This window comes from Euprymna scolopes, chromosome 32, assembly GCF_053919585.1.
Source record: "Euprymna scolopes isolate OS-2025 chromosome 32, ASM5391958v1, whole genome shotgun sequence".
Classification (NCBI taxonomy): domain Eukaryota; kingdom Metazoa; phylum Mollusca; class Cephalopoda; order Sepiida; family Sepiolidae; genus Euprymna; species Euprymna scolopes.
The window spans coordinates 18,863,658-18,882,089 of NC_136513.1; the positions used below are offsets into that span (position 1 = coordinate 18,863,658).

An 18,432-nucleotide genomic window follows, 5' to 3' on the forward strand; every position below is an offset into this window, starting at 1 on the left:
GAATCGTTTTTGGCATTGGAAAATATGCGCAAAATTTTCCGATAAGGATACCGATTCCAATACCCAAAATGTTCCGATTTTTTATCTCAGATTCCAATTCCGATTAATCGTCCTAACACTACTTTAAATATATATCGATGACGTTTCTTATAACGAGTTATTAAATTGATGAGTATAGGACCACATGCAGTTGTGTCTAATACCAGAACAAATTTTATTTAACTCACAAATATGACACTAGCATTAAAAGACATTTTTTCTTTAAGCATATATAAATTAAAAAAAGAAATACTTAATATTTTTTAGTAAGCATATTTGTTCTTGTCCACTTTTTCGGTTTGTTGTCTATAGTAAAACATGCCAAAATTATATTACGAATTGTGCAATATATTTAGTTTTTCAAGAACGGTTTCAAATCTCGTTGACATATTTTTATTTTATTTTTTGTAGATGAAAAATCTTCTAAAATTCAAAACTGAAGAAGAATACAATGAGGACATTTGTGCCTGCAGAGATGATCTGCGCGACTCGTTGCTCAACTTTCACAAGATGCTTATGGTTCATTGCGACATGCCGAGTCTTCAGCAGGCTGAAGAGCCTGCCGAGGCCGAACCAGTGGAAGAGTCACCGAAAACGGTGCGAGATCGTTTGAAGGCTTTGATTTGGAAAGTCAAGAAAGAGGAAGAAGTGAAGGAGAAGCCTTCTGATGAAGAACCGAAAACTGGTAACGCCATCCTTTCAGACGTCGTCTTCCCTGCCTCCACCTAAACACCCATCCCCACCCACACCCCACTCGGTTTGTTCACTTTAGTCATGCAGATATGATGTTGCATTCGAATAAATTGGTTACAGATTACAGGTTTTGAGTGAAATTGGGGGCAATGCATCTGTTAAGAAGTAGGTATAGAACACTAGAAAACATGAGTTTGTAAAGCCAGTTAAATTTTTAAGCAAAAGATAAAATTCCATACAAGCTTCTCTCTCTCTCTCTCTCTCTCTCTCTCTCTCTCTCTCTCTCTCTCTGTATATATATATATATATATATATATATATATATATATATATATATATATATATGTGTGTGTGTGTATATATATATATATATATATATATATATATATATATTATGTTCAATTCACAATTTTTGAAAACATAATGTTTTTTTATTTTCTCATAAGAGTATATGTTACAGATCTGTTTCGTTAGCAATCTTCAACAAACAGTAAAAAAAAAATGTTATCACTGTATTTTTTAATGGAGCAAACTCTTCAGAACTCTATCATAAACCAAACCAAACTCTATATAGATTGCAGATTATCCAAAAGCCATGAAAAAAGCCATCATCCCTAACATTTCAAAAAGAATTTCTAAACTATCGCAGAGCAAGCAAGTCTTTAATAGAAATAAAGAATATTTTAAGCAAGAAATAGTAAGATCCGAATACAACAGATAATTTAGTTATTTCAGAGAGAGTCAAAACAGACACAAAAATGGGGGGAAAAATTAATAGACCGTTGAATGTAATATACTATAATATGGCTCTGAATAGAACTAGCAAAGGAAAAAGTAAACGAAAAAATAAAATGGTAAAAAAGAACTATAAAGGTAATAATGAGTGGCATCTAACTCACGAGAGAAAACAGGGGGGGGGCACAGACAAAAAAATCATATCTGGTTTAATTCACTGTATTACAAGGGGGGGCACAGACGAAAGAACCATATCTGGTTTAATTCACTGTAAAACAAGGGGGGACAGACGAAAGAACCATATCTGGTTTAATTCACTGTAAAACAGGGGGGGGACGACGAAAGAACCATATCTGGTTTAATTCACTGTAAAACAGGGGGGGGACGACGAAAGAACCATATCTGGTTTAATTCGCTGTAAAACAAGGGGGGACAGACGAAAGAACCATATCTGTTTTAATTCACTGTAAAACAAGGGGGGGGGGACAGACGAAAGAACCATATCTGGTTTAATTCGCTGTACAGTAACCACATCAAAATAGCAATGACAAAAGAATTCTACCAAATTATTGAAAAGCAGTTCCACCCAAAATGTTTACTAAGCAAAATAATTAATAAAAATACAGTTAAACTTTCCTTCTCCACTTCATCAAACTAAATCCGAACAAAAGCAAGCATGGTAGCGATAAGGAAACCCAGGAACAAAATAACTGCATTTGTAGAAACCCAGATAAAAAAAAATAGAGTATATAGAATAAAATGGAATTTTTACTAGTAGACAGATAAACAAATATATTCCAAAATATTGTAGTTTTAATACAGAGCAATTTAAATTGATAATAATATACAATAAGAAACAAATGGAGAAAATAGATGTTAGAGGTAAATCAAATAAGATGAATAAAAGGAATTATTATACATACGAAAGTACGACTGTTTCAGTGTTGACAAACAAACAAGTGAAAAATGCATTCAAATGATATTGTAGTTTAAAACAAACCAGAATAATGTAAATTGAAAATAATAGATAATAATTAATAAATCAAGAATTAAATTTAAGGCGGTAAATTATATTAAATAAAATGAATAAATGGAATACTTATAAATACGAAAGTATGGCTGAAGGGGAAAAATAAAGGAATACATAAAAAGATGGAGACCTGACCACCAACGAGAATGACGCCTTCGACATCGGAGGTATGATTTTGACTGATTGTAACATGTAAAGATTGTGTTTGAATGTTTTTTTCTCCATAGAATTGTCTGAAGAGGTTGCTACATTAAAAAATACAGTAATAACATATTTTTACTGTTTGTTGAAGATTGTTAATGAAACAGATCTGTAATATATACTCTTAGAGAAAATAAAAGAACATGTGTGAATTGAACTTTAAAATACATATTCTGAAGATCGAACAAGCTTAAATTTCACCAGATCTACACGCCAACCAAATGGTGATTTTTCAGATTAGCCAATTAAACAAAATAGCATATATATAATTATTATAATAATCTTGAAGATGCTAGTTAAGTTGGTTGTATGACCAATGTCCTATCCCGCAATTTCACCATGTATTTTCTAAATTCTAGTGAAACTTCTCGCCATCTACAAAATCATAATTGTCGCCCTCTCCGATTTAAGTCAAATCTTAGTTAGTAACACAAAAATAATACGTTCTGAAACAAATTTTTTAAATTTATCTAAAACCAAGCTCCTATCTTTACATCATCAACGCTCTGATCCTCATCTGGCATCAATTGAGATGGATGGCTCTCGTCTTGGGGAGGCTCCATGTTTTGACAAGCTTCTGGGTTTGACCTTTATTCCTGATCTGTAATGGAACACATACATCAGGTCTGTTGCCAAGGTTGCTAGGAGGATGGTGGGATCCTTCTACCACTCCAGAAGATATCTCACTACTGATGCAATTCTCTATCTGTATAAAAGCCCAGCACGTCCAAGGATGGAGTACTGCTGCCACATCTGCGCAGGAGCTACTAAAAACAGCCTATTCTGCCTTGACAGAGTACAAAATAGACTTTGTGGCTTAGTGGGGGGTGCCCTTTTCTCTTCCCTGCAGCCTCTCTCCCATAGAAGAGACATTGCGAGCCTGTCTTTGTTTTATCGTTATTTTCATGGCAAGTGCTCGTCTGAGCTCCAATCTTTGGTCCCCCTCGCCAATCTTTCATGAAAAACACCTGTCTAGCTGAAACCACTGTCATTAATTTTCCCCACTCTTTATCTGTGCCTAAATCCAAGCATAGATTCCATGAGCAGAGCTTCTTTCTTAGAAGTGCACGACTGTGGAACTCTCTTCCGTTTGCCTGTTTCCCACCTAACTACAACTTAGATGTCTTCAAGTCCAACATAAAAAAATTCCTGATGAACCGCCCCCTTAAGTAAGACACTTTATCAAATCTTCAATACTAACGATTACTATGATACCATCCCATTGATTACTGTACACACAATAACCCTTATCCCCGAGTGGCTTCCAGGCCTTGATAAGTGGTGACTTCCATGTAAAAAAAAAAGTTGAAAATACTTCAAGCCATAAAAACCCAACAATATTGTGTATCAAACTAGTAGCAAACACTTTAAATGCCCTTTACTCAGATAAACCAACCCCTGACCAAAAAATTCAGCTTGCTAACTGTACTTCCTCTCCCAGAACATTCTGGCGCCCCACTGTCTATAAATACTGACCCTGTGCGGCTCTTGAAATTCTTCTTCTTTTCCAGCTTTTTCAGCCTACTTGTTTATTTGTTTCCTCACCTGATGATGATCCAATACCGAATTGAAAATGTTTGTGACACTTATGGAACTTACATTATTTTTTTTTTATTTTTATACAAAAAATAAGAAAAATCGAAAAAATGAAAAAAGATATGATTTAACAAAATCTCTCCGTTATTTTTAACAAAGTTTGTTTGCATGAAAAAATGCTGCCTAAATACATACAATTCAAAATAAATTAAACTATTAAAAGTAAAATGTCTTTATTTTTTTTATTAATTGCAGATTCTCTCCAGAAACTAATAGGCAAAACTATGGTTCGCTGGGGAGAAGAGACATTCATTTCTGATCAGAATTTAGTGAGAGAAATGTTCAGCTTACTTCACAGGCAGTATGATGGAGTTGCAGAGGTAAGCAGGTCTTAATAAATGGAGAAAAAATAAATTGTGAAAAAATACATGAATTGTTCAATCAAACGCAACTTTACATCTGCATTAAATAATTTCACGCCTTTATTATTCAACTTTACATCTGCATTATACAACTTTACATCTACATTGTACAACTTTACATCTGCATCAAACTATATCATATCTGCATCATACATATTCACATCTGCATCAAACAATTTCACACCTGCATCAAATAATTTCACATCTTCATCAAACAAATTCAGAGTTTTACTATAATAATAATAAGTTACTACATATATTGTGTGTGTGTGTGTGTGTGTGTGTGTGTGTGTGTGTGTGTGCGCGGCACAATCATGTTGACACACCAGTTCTCGCCAGATCACCAAAGTAAAGCCTGCACAGTACCAGATCGGTGACAGTTTGGGAAGGCTAGGCGCTGCATGTACCTTCTGGGAAGGTTGGGCATGGGGCTAGCACCCTCACCCTGAACTCACTACAAAGGCATCTACAAAAAATTGTGGATGGCCTATGCCCCTCCAAAAGCTCAAGGCTATGAATGGATATATATATATATAACTACTTCATTCACATAAAATTAATATACGAAAGTGTAAATTTATGCGTAAACTTTAAGTATTTACTTTAAAAGCGCTCAATACGTAGGTAGAGCTAGTTAGTAATTTATAAAATATATATGGCGGTTAAGCTACACTGAATATTTCGCATTTCATCCACTCTAGGATTTTTCAGGTGCAATTACTAAATTACTAACTAGCTCAACCTACGTATTGAGCGCTTTTAAAGTAAATGCTTAAAGTTACGCATAAATTTATACTTTCCTATATTATTTTTATGTGAGTAAATGAAGTAGTTATATATATGTATTAGTGCATAGCTTAGTACATGTATAATAATAATTATCATAGATTAGCACATATATATTATGCAAATAATGAAAAAGATTTTAAAACATGTTTTCTTCTTAAAAACAAATATTATTCTCTTGACACGTTTACTAGGGCAATTTTTGTCATTATGGCAACCTGGCCACTTGATTGTCGTCTGCTCACATATGTTATGTATCAGAATGATTGTCTGTTTTCTGACGTCTGCACTTGATGGTGATGATGCTTACTGTCTACATGGCGTTTGATTTTAACAAAATTGTACTTCTCTAAAAATGCATTGAAAATGTTTTTTGGGGAACGAGGTCACCAGACACTAAACAACGAGAACTTATTAATTCATTTACTCTAGGACCATTAAAGTGAAACCAATACAGACATCTTGAAAACACAAATTGTTTTTGTAACACTAAAATTGATATTATATAATAATTGCTATGTTTATATTTTTCATCATTTCTGGTTGTTTATTTGGTCTATCCTTCCATTTTCATCGTTATGCCATGTAATACATTATTATTATTGGCTCACATGGAGCTTTCACTCAAGTCAACAAACGATCTGATTGGAAACCTGTGGTATTCTCTGGAAGCTGAGTGACAACAAGTCTCCCCAGACGTCCAGCCCTCTCCACTTCCTTCGATAGCATTTGCAAATGAATTTGCATCATCGCAACAGCCGCTTACCATTGATTTCTCGCTGGTAGTGGCCATTGGTTTATACTAGAATTTGAGTGGCACTCAGCCTCCCCAAGGTTCCAGTTCTCTTTGAGCTTGTCCAGCCGAGGTCTGGTTGGCGCTCGCTCCTCAGTCTTTCAGTCCTTATTGACTCTTCTCGGCCCTTTGGTATCATTTTTTTTTGAGGGGGGGGATCGGTGATGAAACAATGGGGGGAATGCATGATGGGAGGTGTAGAACTTGTAAATATGCAGTTTCGGTGTTCTTCATTCCCTGTAACGCTTATTCGTTATACTGGCTTGTATTATTCTCCGCATTCAAGGGTTTTCCTTATTATTTCAGTCGTTTTCATTATCGTAATCGTTGTACTTTTGCAGTTATTCCTCTGATTCCAATTTCTAACATTCTTTTTTTGAAGTTTTTCGGGATTGTTCCTAGTGCTCCTACTTTCTTCATCATCCAAATCCCTTTTAATTCTCTGGCTAGCTCTGTGTATTTGCTTCGTTTCTCCTTTTCTTTCATACTCACCCTGTGATCAGCTGGGACTGCAAAGTCCACGATTTGACAGGATTTTTCTTTCTTGTTAATTATTACGACATCTGGTCTTCTTGCTTGGATGGGTTTGTCCGTCTGTATGTCCATGTCCCATAGGATTTTGTGGTTCTCGTTTTCGAGTGCTGTTGCAGGTTTATGCTTGTATCATTTGTCTGTACGCTCAAAATGCAGTCGTTTACACAATTCCCAGTGTACCACCTTCCCCACTTAGTCATGCCTGTTTTTGTATTCCTTTTGGGCAAGTTTGCTGCATTCGCTTACCATAATGGTTTATCGTTTCGTCTCTTTGTCCACAGAGTTTGCATTTGCTGTTTTCTTGTGTTTTATCGATCTTTGCTTTGATATGGTTGGTTCTTATCGAGTTATCTTGTGCTGCAGTTATTAGAGATTCATTTTCTCGGTTTATATGTCCTTTTCGCATCCATGTCCAGTTGTTTTCGTTATTCTCATCTTTTGTCATTCTTATGAATCTTCCGTGGAGTTGTCTCTCTTCCTACTTCTCTTTTCTCGTTTTGTCGTTTGTCTCTCTGTTTTCTGTTTTGTTTTTTTCAGTGTCTCTCGCTGCCATAGTTATTATTTCAGTGTTTTGTATTATGTATTTTTCTAGATACTTTTGTCGTGTCCTTCACACAGTCTTCTATAGAGATCAGTCCCCTCCCACCGTCTTTCCTTTTCACGTAGAATCTGTCAATATCGTCCTTTGGGTGGAGTGCATTATGCATGGTCATGAGTTTCCTGGTTTTCTGGTTGAGTTGTCTCAGTTCTTCTTTTGTCCACCCTATAAACGATCCAGAGTATCTTACTAGTGATACTGCCCATGTATTAATACCTTTTATTAGGTTTCTACAATATAATTTAGTTTCCAGGAGTTTTCTTGTTCTCCTGAGGTATTCCTTTCCAACTTTCTCTTTCATTTCTGTTGCTCTGATGGTGTATCATTATTATTATTGGCTCACATGAAGCTTTCACACAAGTCAACAAAAGATATTATTATTATTATTATTATTAATAATAATAATAATAATAATAATAATAATAATAATAGTCGTTGTCGGCGTCATCATCATCATTATCTATATATATGTATTAATACTGTAGTACCTTTAACGTACATACGTCTGTCACGGTTTCCAGATTATAAATCATTTGACCGGGAGATCATATTTATTAAAAAGGAAAGTAAAAGGTTATAACATACTACAAACATTACATTAGTATATAGAAACGCTAATTTAATGTATCTCTTATCTATCCTCCTTTTTAATAAATAGGATCTCCCGATCACCGAAGACGCAATGTTAAAACATAAGTAAATGAGTGATGTCACTTTTGTGCTGTACGTGAAACTGAAATATACCTTCTTTGTGTTCTGGCTAGGATCCAAGTGTAGTATCTGTTCTGTCTAAAGACGGTATAATGATATTGTGGTCTTTCCATTTGTGCAGGGTGTCCATACAATGGAAATATGTCACAATATTTTGGCACTACATTGACTGGATTACTTAGATAAATACTTTTACAGTTTTTGCATAATAATATCGCGGCGTCTCCATTCACACTAAACGTCCACAGGATGTCCAGCAGCAATATATTACATATGAAAGATGCCGCTATGGAATTTCCACAGGTACCGCTAGTAGTAGTAGTAGTAGTAGTAGTAGTAGTAGTAGTAATCGAAACGATTATTTTATAACAAATGGAGAGAGATTGGAAGTAACAATATTTCTTTGATTTAATGTCAATAAGGAACAATAATGAATACGGATTCATCAGGTTTTAAAAGGAATTTGATTTGGAATTCTGACTAAAATTAGGTTGTTGGTTGGTTGTTTTTTGTTTTACGGCATATCAACCCTTTCCAGGTTATTTAATGCGGAATCCAGTGATTTTGAAGGAAATTTTTTTAATAGAATACATTTGTTTTTTGCAAGTCGGTGTCTATTTAACCCATAGTTGGGACCCTAACAGGTACTACCACTCCGGGTCAGAATGGACCTGGGAGCAATGGCAATTAAAGGGTTGCTCCACACTCCCCAAAGCCCGCAAGCTGGGGCCTCACCATCGGATATAGTTTAAGGTCATATCCAGGACCCTAAAATTAGGTAACAACTTCTAAGATTAATTGGACGAATAATGGGACAACTAGAATTTGGTGAAAATTGATGCAATGTTACGTAAAACATGTATTATATTGCATCAATTTTCACCAAATTCTAGTTGTCCCATTGTTCGTCCAGTTAATCTTAGAAGTTGTTACCTAATTTAAACTCGAGGCAAACATATCAAAAGACAGATGAGGTTTTAGAGATGGAATATGACGGAGTGAGAATATATAAGGTAAAGGTTTACGGAAAAAGATCGGGTATTGTTTTGTAGTCATGCGTGAGAAATAAACAAAGAAAAAGCTCATCACTTGTGTACAAGTATGTTGCCGTTATTTTTTTTTTTTTTTCAGAGGAATATACTTTGTGATTAACAAAAACCAAAGTACGAATTGAGTTATCTCCCTTACATCCTGATTGAGTTTATCAATCAGGAAAATTTAAATCTCACCATTACCATCGCATCTTCCCATGACCGAGATATACAGGCGACTGGAGACAGCGCGTGAATTTCATATTCCCTGAAAACTGCCTTATTTGGAGGAAACGCAGGCTAATACCACACTAAATATTGCTGGTTCTGCTGTTGCTGTTCTTCTTCTTCTTCTTTTTCTTCTTCTTCTTCTTTTTCTTCTTCTTTTTCTTCTTCTTCTTTTTCTTCTTCTTTTTCTTTTTCTTCTTCTTCTTCTTCTTCTTTTTCTTCTTCTTCTTCTTTTTTTCTTCTTCTTCTTCTTCTTTTTCTACTTCACTACGTGAGACCTTTTTCTTTCTTTTAATTTAATGTAATATTATCTTTCTTTGCTCTTGGTTTCAGTTGCTGCAAGCATTAGAGAAGGCGTACGTCATCAGTAGTGCAAGCAGGGATGACATTAATCAATTACTTAAAGCTTTGGGACATATCCGCTCTTTGCTGTTGGTACAGGTGGCTGTTGATGAAGAAGAGTCAATGAAGACCAGCCTCAAGTTTGTATTTTTTTTTTTCTACTTTTACTCGGGGAACTCTACAGATAAGAGGCGGATTTTGCTGATCGTCGAGGGTGGGGGTTCATAGATATTTAAACAGAGGGGGTACAAGTGCAGGCAGTTTATCGATTTCTTTTTATTGTTCACCCCAAACATATAAGGGTCTACAGTGATTACAAGTCACATTTATAATGCATTTTAAGTAGGGAGTAATGTAGTGAGATGTTTTTTCACATTACATTTAAATTTCTACATGTTTTTTCAATCAAAGAAAAAGAACGAGGAGGAGAATTTAATATTTCCCATAAACTTCCTTCTTTAGGTGCTAATACCACACTAAATATTACCTCTTCTTCTTCTTCTTCTTCTTCTTCTTCAAAATGTGAGATTTCTTTCTTTATGTTTATGGGGAATAAACATTTTTCTTTAAGTTCATGAGGAATAATGAATTCACAATTGTACTGACGGACAGGAGCTGAAGGTTGGCAAAGAGTTAGGGACCTCTTATGTTAGAAGTTTTTTTTTTGCATTTTGCCTAAGAAAGGTTGTTGGTTGGTGCACCAGCCCGGATGTGGCAGGTGTAAGAAATTTACTAGTTCAACAGAGGGAACCCACCTTCTTTTGAAGCTAACTTGCAATATCTTCTATGTATTTATTCCAATTCATGTTGCCTGTAAAGAAACGCGTGAGAATTTAAAATTTGGACCCAAACAGCATTTAAATTGACATATCAAACTTTGATTTTGACTAGCCAATTTTAATTTTCAGTTGTTGTTATTCTACTATGTTATTGTCAATATAATGATGTATCATACAACTTTATTTTAAAAGTTTATGTAATCCTGCCATATGCGGCATAATCTGGGCACACTGGTTCCCATTAAGGGCACCAAAGCTCTTCTATCGCTCAATCCATGTTCGGGATCATCACATCCACCACATTGCATCAAATTGATCCACGTTCTGCTAGCAACCAATCAGAAACCAGAATTGCTCCATGAAAATATTGAATCTTAACATTCCAGCACATAATTTTTTTTGTATCAAGGATCTTTTGCTCTTTGCCTGCAAAATTATAAAGTCTAGGACTTGTACAGAACAGCTACCCACTGAAAATTACTCATCTCCACGACTTGTACAGAATAGCTATCTATCGGAAACTCTTCTGAAATTAAACATGGCTTTCAATTCAAGAAGTATGCAAGAAATTTATTTGTACCGAATAGGGTTGTATTGCAGAAAGGCTTATTAGTGATTCTATGGGTGGTAACTTCAAATCGCATGCCAGGCAAAGACGACCCTTTATGGTGAGGATGAGACATTTCCGCCACTTAATTCATGTTCAGGATCATCACATAGTGCTAGGCGGATCAGTAAAGTTAAGCAAGCCAGAAATTTATTCGTACCAAATATGGTTGTATTGCAGAAAGGATTATTAATAATCCCATGGGTGGTATTTTGGTGTAGCTCACTTTATACAATGCTAAGTTGAATGAAAAAATATTTTAAATCCCAAATGGGGAAATGGATTCTGTAAATGATGTGTTTTGAATTTGTTTGTGTTTCAGAGAACTAATGGACAATAAAGTGTTCTTCCAGCATCCTGACTTGATGCGGGCTTTGTGTGTTCATGAGACTGTCATGCAACTCATGGTGAACACACTAAACAAGTCTCAGCAGCAACAACAAGCTGCAGCCTCAGAGCAATCTGCCGGAAATAGACAGTCCATTGCAGGAGCCCCCAATATCGACACTGTGGCTCAACAGAGTAAGGTAAGCAGACAGATTTTTTTTTTTTCATTTATCACACCATTTGGAACTTTTAAACATATTTTTTTTTTTTTTTTTTTTACATAGACGTCACCACTTATCAAGGCCGATAGGCCACTCAAGGGTAAGGGTTAAAGAGTGTAGAGTAGTCAAAAGGACAATATAGTAATCGATAGTAATGGAAGTTCGGTAAATTTGTTAACCTAAGTGGAACGGCTCATCAGAAACTTGTTCACGTTGGACTTGAAGACAACCATATTATAGACAGCTGGAAAGCAGGAAAACGGAAGACAATTCCACAGGCGTGCAGTTCTAAGGAAGAAACTTTGATCATGAAATCTATGTTTAGGTTTAGGTACAGATAAAGAGTGGGGAAAATTATTGATAATGTTTTCAGCTAGTCTAGTGTTTCTTGTGAAAGTTTGGCGAGGGGGGACCATAGATTGAAGCTCAGTCGAACACTTTCCATGAAAATAACGATAAAGCAGAGACAAACTCGCAACATCTCTTCTGTGAGACAGAGGTTGCAGCGAAGAGAAAAGGACATCTCCCACCAAGCCCCGAAGTCTATTTTGAACTCTATCAAGGCAAGACAAGTCTTTTCTAGCAGCTCCTGCCCATATGTGGCAACAGTACTCCATCCTTGGACGTATCTGGCTCTTATATAGATAGAGAATTGCATCAGCAGTGAGATATCTACTGGATCGATAGAAGGATCCGACCATTTATCCAGCGGCCTTGGCAACAGATTTGATGTACGTATTCCATTTAAGATCAGGAGTAAAGGTCAAGCCCAGAAGCCTAAACAAAAGGATTATTACTAGGTCTATGACAACAGCATATTCTTATAATTGTTTTGATACTCGAGTATATATCTGACACAGACACAGTTAATCAACCGAGAATCACATCACTCTATATAAAAGCATATAAGATATCAACGGATACACACTCAAGTCAAAACAATGAAAAGAATATGCTGTTGTCCTAGCCCTAATTATCATGTTTCAGAATTTTTTAGATGAGGAGTGATTATTCGTATTATTTAGATTCATTGGACTACTGTTCTCTTCTGGAGTGTCATTTTACATCGACCAAAACGTTGCGAAAATGTCACTCAAGATGAGATCAGTAGTCCGATGAATCCAAATGAGACGAAAAGATTATCATTTCATGTATTTTTAGGCAGATTGGAATGTAAACATCACTTCTGGTCAATCCGGGTTAGGGTTAAGGTTATCATGTCTAATTATGTTTCTCTGTTTATTCGTAAAGTGTTTTATATTACTTCAATTGAATTCTTAAAAAGTCAAGAGGCTTCTTCCTTTGGGCCTAAGATTTGATCTCTAGATAAGATACATGGACATTCGAATATTGCATAAAATCTCCTTTACATCTCATCTGTTGAATTAGTAAAGTTAAGAACATTATTTTTCCTCTCCACAATCGACCAGTTAAATCTTTTTTATATAGTTTCTTGGTCTTACTGGGCTCCAGAATAAGAATTCTTCTAGTCTGGTAGCATATCCAGCTTAATGCTGTTACTATAGGCAACGTCACTTGAAAATGATCACCATTCCTTGTATAAGTCAGGGTTAGGGTTAGCCATACTGAGGAGATCTGATCTGAGCTGCGAATGGGATTTTGAATATTAGTCAGGGTTTACTTGTACGGAAAAGTATCCTCATTGTCTCTTTAACTTTGAAAAAGATCTTCACTTTTGTTTTTATTTTACTTCACTAAGTTTTCAGTAATCATTGAGCCCCTTCCTCTGGCTAACATTTGATTTCTATATAAGATACACACATATCAGTATGTTCAATTAGTGCTAAGCTAACATCACTAGCCCCATTATTTGTATAAGCCTCATTTGGGTTTTGAATAGTGTGTTATTTTGAATATTTGGTCAGGGGTAACTTGTAGAGTGAAGTATCTTCATGTTAGATTGTCCTGACAAACACTTGTACAGAGAGACTGAAGGATGACCAATTAAGAGTTTGAATTACCGATTAGTCTCCAATATATAATTCAAACTCTCAATCGATCATGATGGGATATTAAAAAAAGTATCTGAATGAAAGTTTCACACGGACTAGTAAGAGTTATTTTCCTTCACTTCGGAAATGTTAAACATATATAAAAATAGATCTAAACAAAGGATTATCATTTTTATGTGTGTTTCAAGTGGATTAAAACAAAGGATTATCATTCAATACAAATCATTTCTGGTCAGTGTGGGTTTTGGGTCTTAAGAGTTCTATTAAGATATTTAGTCTGGCAATGCCGATCAGAAATATGCCAACTTTGTGGCTGTTTATTTTGTAGTTTTCTTTTTACTTTCAACTGGACATACCCACATACACACACACAACTACTCTTTATATAATAGATGAACTCTACGTTTTCAGTAATACTAAGAAGTGGTTTAAATCTTGAATAAGACCTTCGTCTAAGTTGTTAGAATTTAAACAGGTTGAGGAGAAAGATCTTGCGGAATTTTTAATTTTGATTTCAAATGATGTATTTTGAAATAAGTTTTCGTTATAATACCTTTACTTTATATATAATTTTAAAGAGCGTTTTTCGCTTTATCTAATCTTTTAAATTACAATCGTTTTAAAACAACTATGTCTTCTTTTCAGAACTTTGAATACAAGATGGAAAAAAAGTAAATTGCCACAATTTTTTTTATTTCAATTCAAGATAGGTTGAAAAGCTGCTGAAACAGCTCGTGATATCAATGAAGCGTTTGGCCTAGGAACCACTACTGAACGTACAGCACAATGGTGGTTTAGGAAATTTCTTGACGGTGATGAGAGTCTTGAAGATTATGAGCGTAGTGGTCGGCCATGGAATGTTGACAACGATCAATTAAGAGTCTTAGTGAAAGCCAATCCATGCACAATTGTTTGAGAACTTGTTTCTGAATTAGATGTGACATATGCAAGGATGTAACATATATAACTATTTCGAACCACTTGTATTGGAAAGACAAAAAGAAAACTTGATAAATAGGTGCCTCACGAATTGAAGTCAACCAAAAGAAACACTGTTATAAAGTGTCATCTTTACGCAACAAGAACGACCCGTTTCTCAATCAGGTTGTGACTTGCAATGAAAAGTGGGTTCTTTATGACAACCGGCGGCGCTCAATTCAGTGGTTAGACACCGACAAAGCTCCACAACACTTCCTGAAGTCAGAGTTGCACCAAAAGAAGGTCATGCTGACTGTTTGGTGGTCTGCGACTGATCTCATTCATTACAGGTTTTTTTAATGCAGCTGAAACAATTACGGTGGAGAAATACTGTCAACAAATGGATGAAATGCATCAGAAACTTTAACAACAACAACAACAACAACCAGCATTAGTCAACAGAAAAAGGCCTAATTCTCTTCCATAACAATGTCCGACCGCACGTTGCTTAACCAACCCTGCAGAAGTTGAATGAATTCGGCCACAAAACTGTGCCTTATCCGCCATACTCTCCACACCTCTCACCTACTGACTACTACTTTTTCAAGCATCTTGACAACTTTTTGCATGAGAAATGCTTAAAAAAAATAAAATAAGCAATATTAAAAACGCTTTCAGTAACTTTATCGTCACTAGAACACAAGACTTTTACATTAGTGACATAAATACACTTGTTTTGCGTCGGCAAAGTATGTTAATTCTGATGGTGCTTATAGTTGGATATGTTCATCCGAATTTAAAAAGTTAAAAACCGCAAGAACTTTCTTGTCAACCTGATACAAAAATTGATTCATTTAAAAGTTGATCCAGCAAGTGGCTTGCGAAAGGTTGGGAGTTTGTGCTCTCTAGGTGCTCTAATTTAATGATGCTTTTATTTATAGTTTAATTTTTTGTTGTTGCATTTTCTAATTCTCTTTGTAGCAAGATGCTGCAGCAGAAATGGTTGTGATGTGTTGCCGCTTCTTGTGTTATTTCTGTCGCATCAGTCGCCAAAATCAACGTGCAATGTTTGAACATCTCAGCTACCTTTTAGAAAATAGCAGCATGTTGCTTGGTAAGTCATCACCAGCTTATTTTTTTTATTATGTTGTACTAATCTACTTATCAAGGCTTAAAGCCACTCGAGAAAAAGGGGCTAATGAGATAGATTGATTGTTAGTTGAATGCTGAAGAATATTATTAGAGAACTGAAAATGATGGGAAAAAAAACACCACTTAGTTAAGTGTGAAGTCCATTCAGGATTATGCATCCTACTGATGAGCCGATCACCAAAGTGCCTTCTCATATCATTAGAAAAGTCTATACATCGAACTAAGTCTTTGTGTCACACTCATAAAGTTATACAAAATTCCAACGCTTTATTCAACTCAGATAAATGTTTTAAATGGCAAGCAATTCTAAATGACATTTTTCTGGAGATTGCAGGTTCAATCCTTACTACAAGCAGTAAGTAATAATTATGAATAACACAAATTAACTTTTCTACCGTGGCTCATGGAATAAGTACAATCGACACCCATGGTTTAAATGAAGGGTTCAGTTCGTAATTCCATACTGGGTCGACATAAAGATTCCCAAGTTTTACTAAAAGGCCCCCTAGTTTGAAAAGATGCACCCAGAGAAAGTTTGCAGATTATTCATCTCCCTCCAAGAATGGAAAGGTTAGACACAAGGCCAGAAAAAGGGGATCTAAAAAGCCACCGCTCTAGAAGAAGAGCATGTAACCTTTGACTTCCTTAGTTGTTGTTGGAATAATAAAAGTAATACAAATGTTAACCTTTAAAAGAAAAGAACTTTATTTGCCTTTTTGGAGTGAGTACAATAATAATGTTCACCGGCAACATACGTCTCGTTGGTTTCGGGGCTAAGAGTGTACTGACTACTCGTGTTATGTATATGTCTGTTGGAAATCGTCTAGCGGTTAAAATGACAGTTAATTCATTTATCAATGAATACGAGACACTTTGTTATAAAAACAGACTTAGTTTATTTACGATGTATTTCATATACACTTTTCAACACAATGCGGTGGCGGAGGGGGTTGGTGGTAGAGGTTGGTTGCGAAACGTGAAAGTCTGTTCCTCGTCGGTGTCTCTCTATCTCTCCCTGTCTCTCTCTCTCTCTCTCTTCCTGTCTCTCTCTCTCCCTCTCTCTCTCTCTCTCTCTCCCTCTCTCTCTGCTGACTTTGTTTATCATTTTGCTTTTATGGAAGTATTTCGACCTGGTAACCCAGTTCCTCATCAGCCCGGGGAATTTTGTTTGTTTGGTCTGGCCCATAAACAATTTGACGTCAATGATCCAGATTTTGACCAGCCCGGGGCGTTTGCTTGGTCTGACCCACGACCGATTTACGTCATTGATGCCGGTCACCGTAATTCCGAAATTCCCTTGTCCATTTTTGTCGGCCTGGACACGAGTTCATTTGTACCCTGCTTAACATTTTCCTCGGCCTGACCCATAAACGATTTGTGTTATGGATCCAGGTCATCACAAGTCCAGGGATTTGATTGTCCATTTTCGTTTGCCTTTCCATAATACTCGCCTGTCATGCTGGCTAGAGATTGGTTAAAGAGAAAGAGAGTAGGAGAGGGAGAGGAAGATGATGAGGGACTCTGGATAGCAGTTCCTGGTTTCTGTCCGGTTTATGAGAAAGAGAAAGAGAGGGGCTAAGAAATTATTATATCTTGGGGAATGGTATTATTTTCGTCCTAATTCTTGGCTTTTAGGAGTGACTCAGGTCAGTCCTACAAGCACTTTGGCGAGAACAGAAGTAACCTGGGCATTCCCATTGGCATTCTTTGTCAAGGGTGCCTTAGGTGATTAGCAATAAACTAACCCCTGTCTGAAAAGGCAAGAAGGTAAAGCGTGGGAGGGTAGATCTTCTAGAATGTCACAGGACCATACCTCAGACAGAGTAAAAGACCATTTAGCACAGAGTGCCCAAGACTCTCTGCCTGATTTTAGTATAGAATAGCAACCCTGAGAGTGATTTACAAAAGATTAGGTTTCAAATCCTCAAAATTCGAACAAGACTAGAACTCATGGCATCATGGTTAAGAGCGTTGGTCATCAATTAGTTCTCCCTGACAGTCTTTTCGGGTTTGGTGATTAATTCCATATTACATAAAATAAAACTCAACCATATTAAAGGGTGAACATTTGATTCTGGGTAGTTTTATCTCATCCACTCGTTCAACTGCCTGGTTATCTTCAGCACTGTGGTTTGCATCTTGGACAATCACACTTAAGGGAACGAGAATACTAAAAAGAGCTCTCGGTTGGTTTCAATAAAAAGCAGGGCGATGTTGGCAGCTGGTTTGGCTGCCCCATACCCAGCATTACAATCTTCAAAGAAAGAAAAAAAAAGCCTTATATGCATTTTTATTAAATTCTTTTCAGTGTTCCGTTTTTTTTTTGTTTTTGTTTTTAACAAGGGAATCACCACTTAACAAGGCCTGAAAGCCACTTGAGGATAAGAGTTAGTGAGTGTACAGTGGTCATCAGAACGACGGTGTAGTAATCATTAGTGCTGGAAATAGAGTATAACTTAATTACTTAAGTGGGCGCATTAACAAGAACTTGTTTACATTGGATTTGAAGGTGACCATGTTGTAGTCAACTGGAAAGCAGGCCATTTAAACAAAAGAAAAGAACATTAAGAATAATATAAATAATATCACCATTGAAATGCACCATAAATTAATTTAAGGACTTGTTTACATCATAAATTTATTTAAGAACTTGTTTACATTGTACTTGAAGACGATCATTGTTGTAGTCAGCTGAAAAGCAGGACAGTGGAATAAAAAAAAAAGGAAAAAAAAAGGACATTAAAAATAATAAAAATAATATCAGCATTGAAATCCA

The 18,432-nt window shown here is 35.9% G+C and overlaps 1 protein-coding gene across 17 annotated transcripts in view; it reads left to right on the top strand.

Annotated features, from left to right (window-relative positions):
• The window catches only part of LOC145256229 (ryanodine receptor-like), a 936,895-nt gene that overhangs the window by 543,356 nt on the left and 375,107 nt on the right, over positions 1-18,432 (top strand). For all 17 annotated transcript variants that reach the window (XM_080114858.1, XM_080114861.1, XM_080114859.1 and 14 more), the window contains 5 exons: positions 451-724; positions 4,490-4,614; positions 9,671-9,819; positions 11,388-11,592; positions 15,486-15,618. In XM_080114858.1, coding sequence (XP_079970984.1) covers positions 451-724; positions 4,490-4,614; positions 9,671-9,819; positions 11,388-11,592; positions 15,486-15,618 — 886 coding nt within the window. The remainder of the gene's footprint in view (positions 1-450; positions 725-4,489; positions 4,615-9,670; positions 9,820-11,387; positions 11,593-15,485; positions 15,619-18,432) is intronic.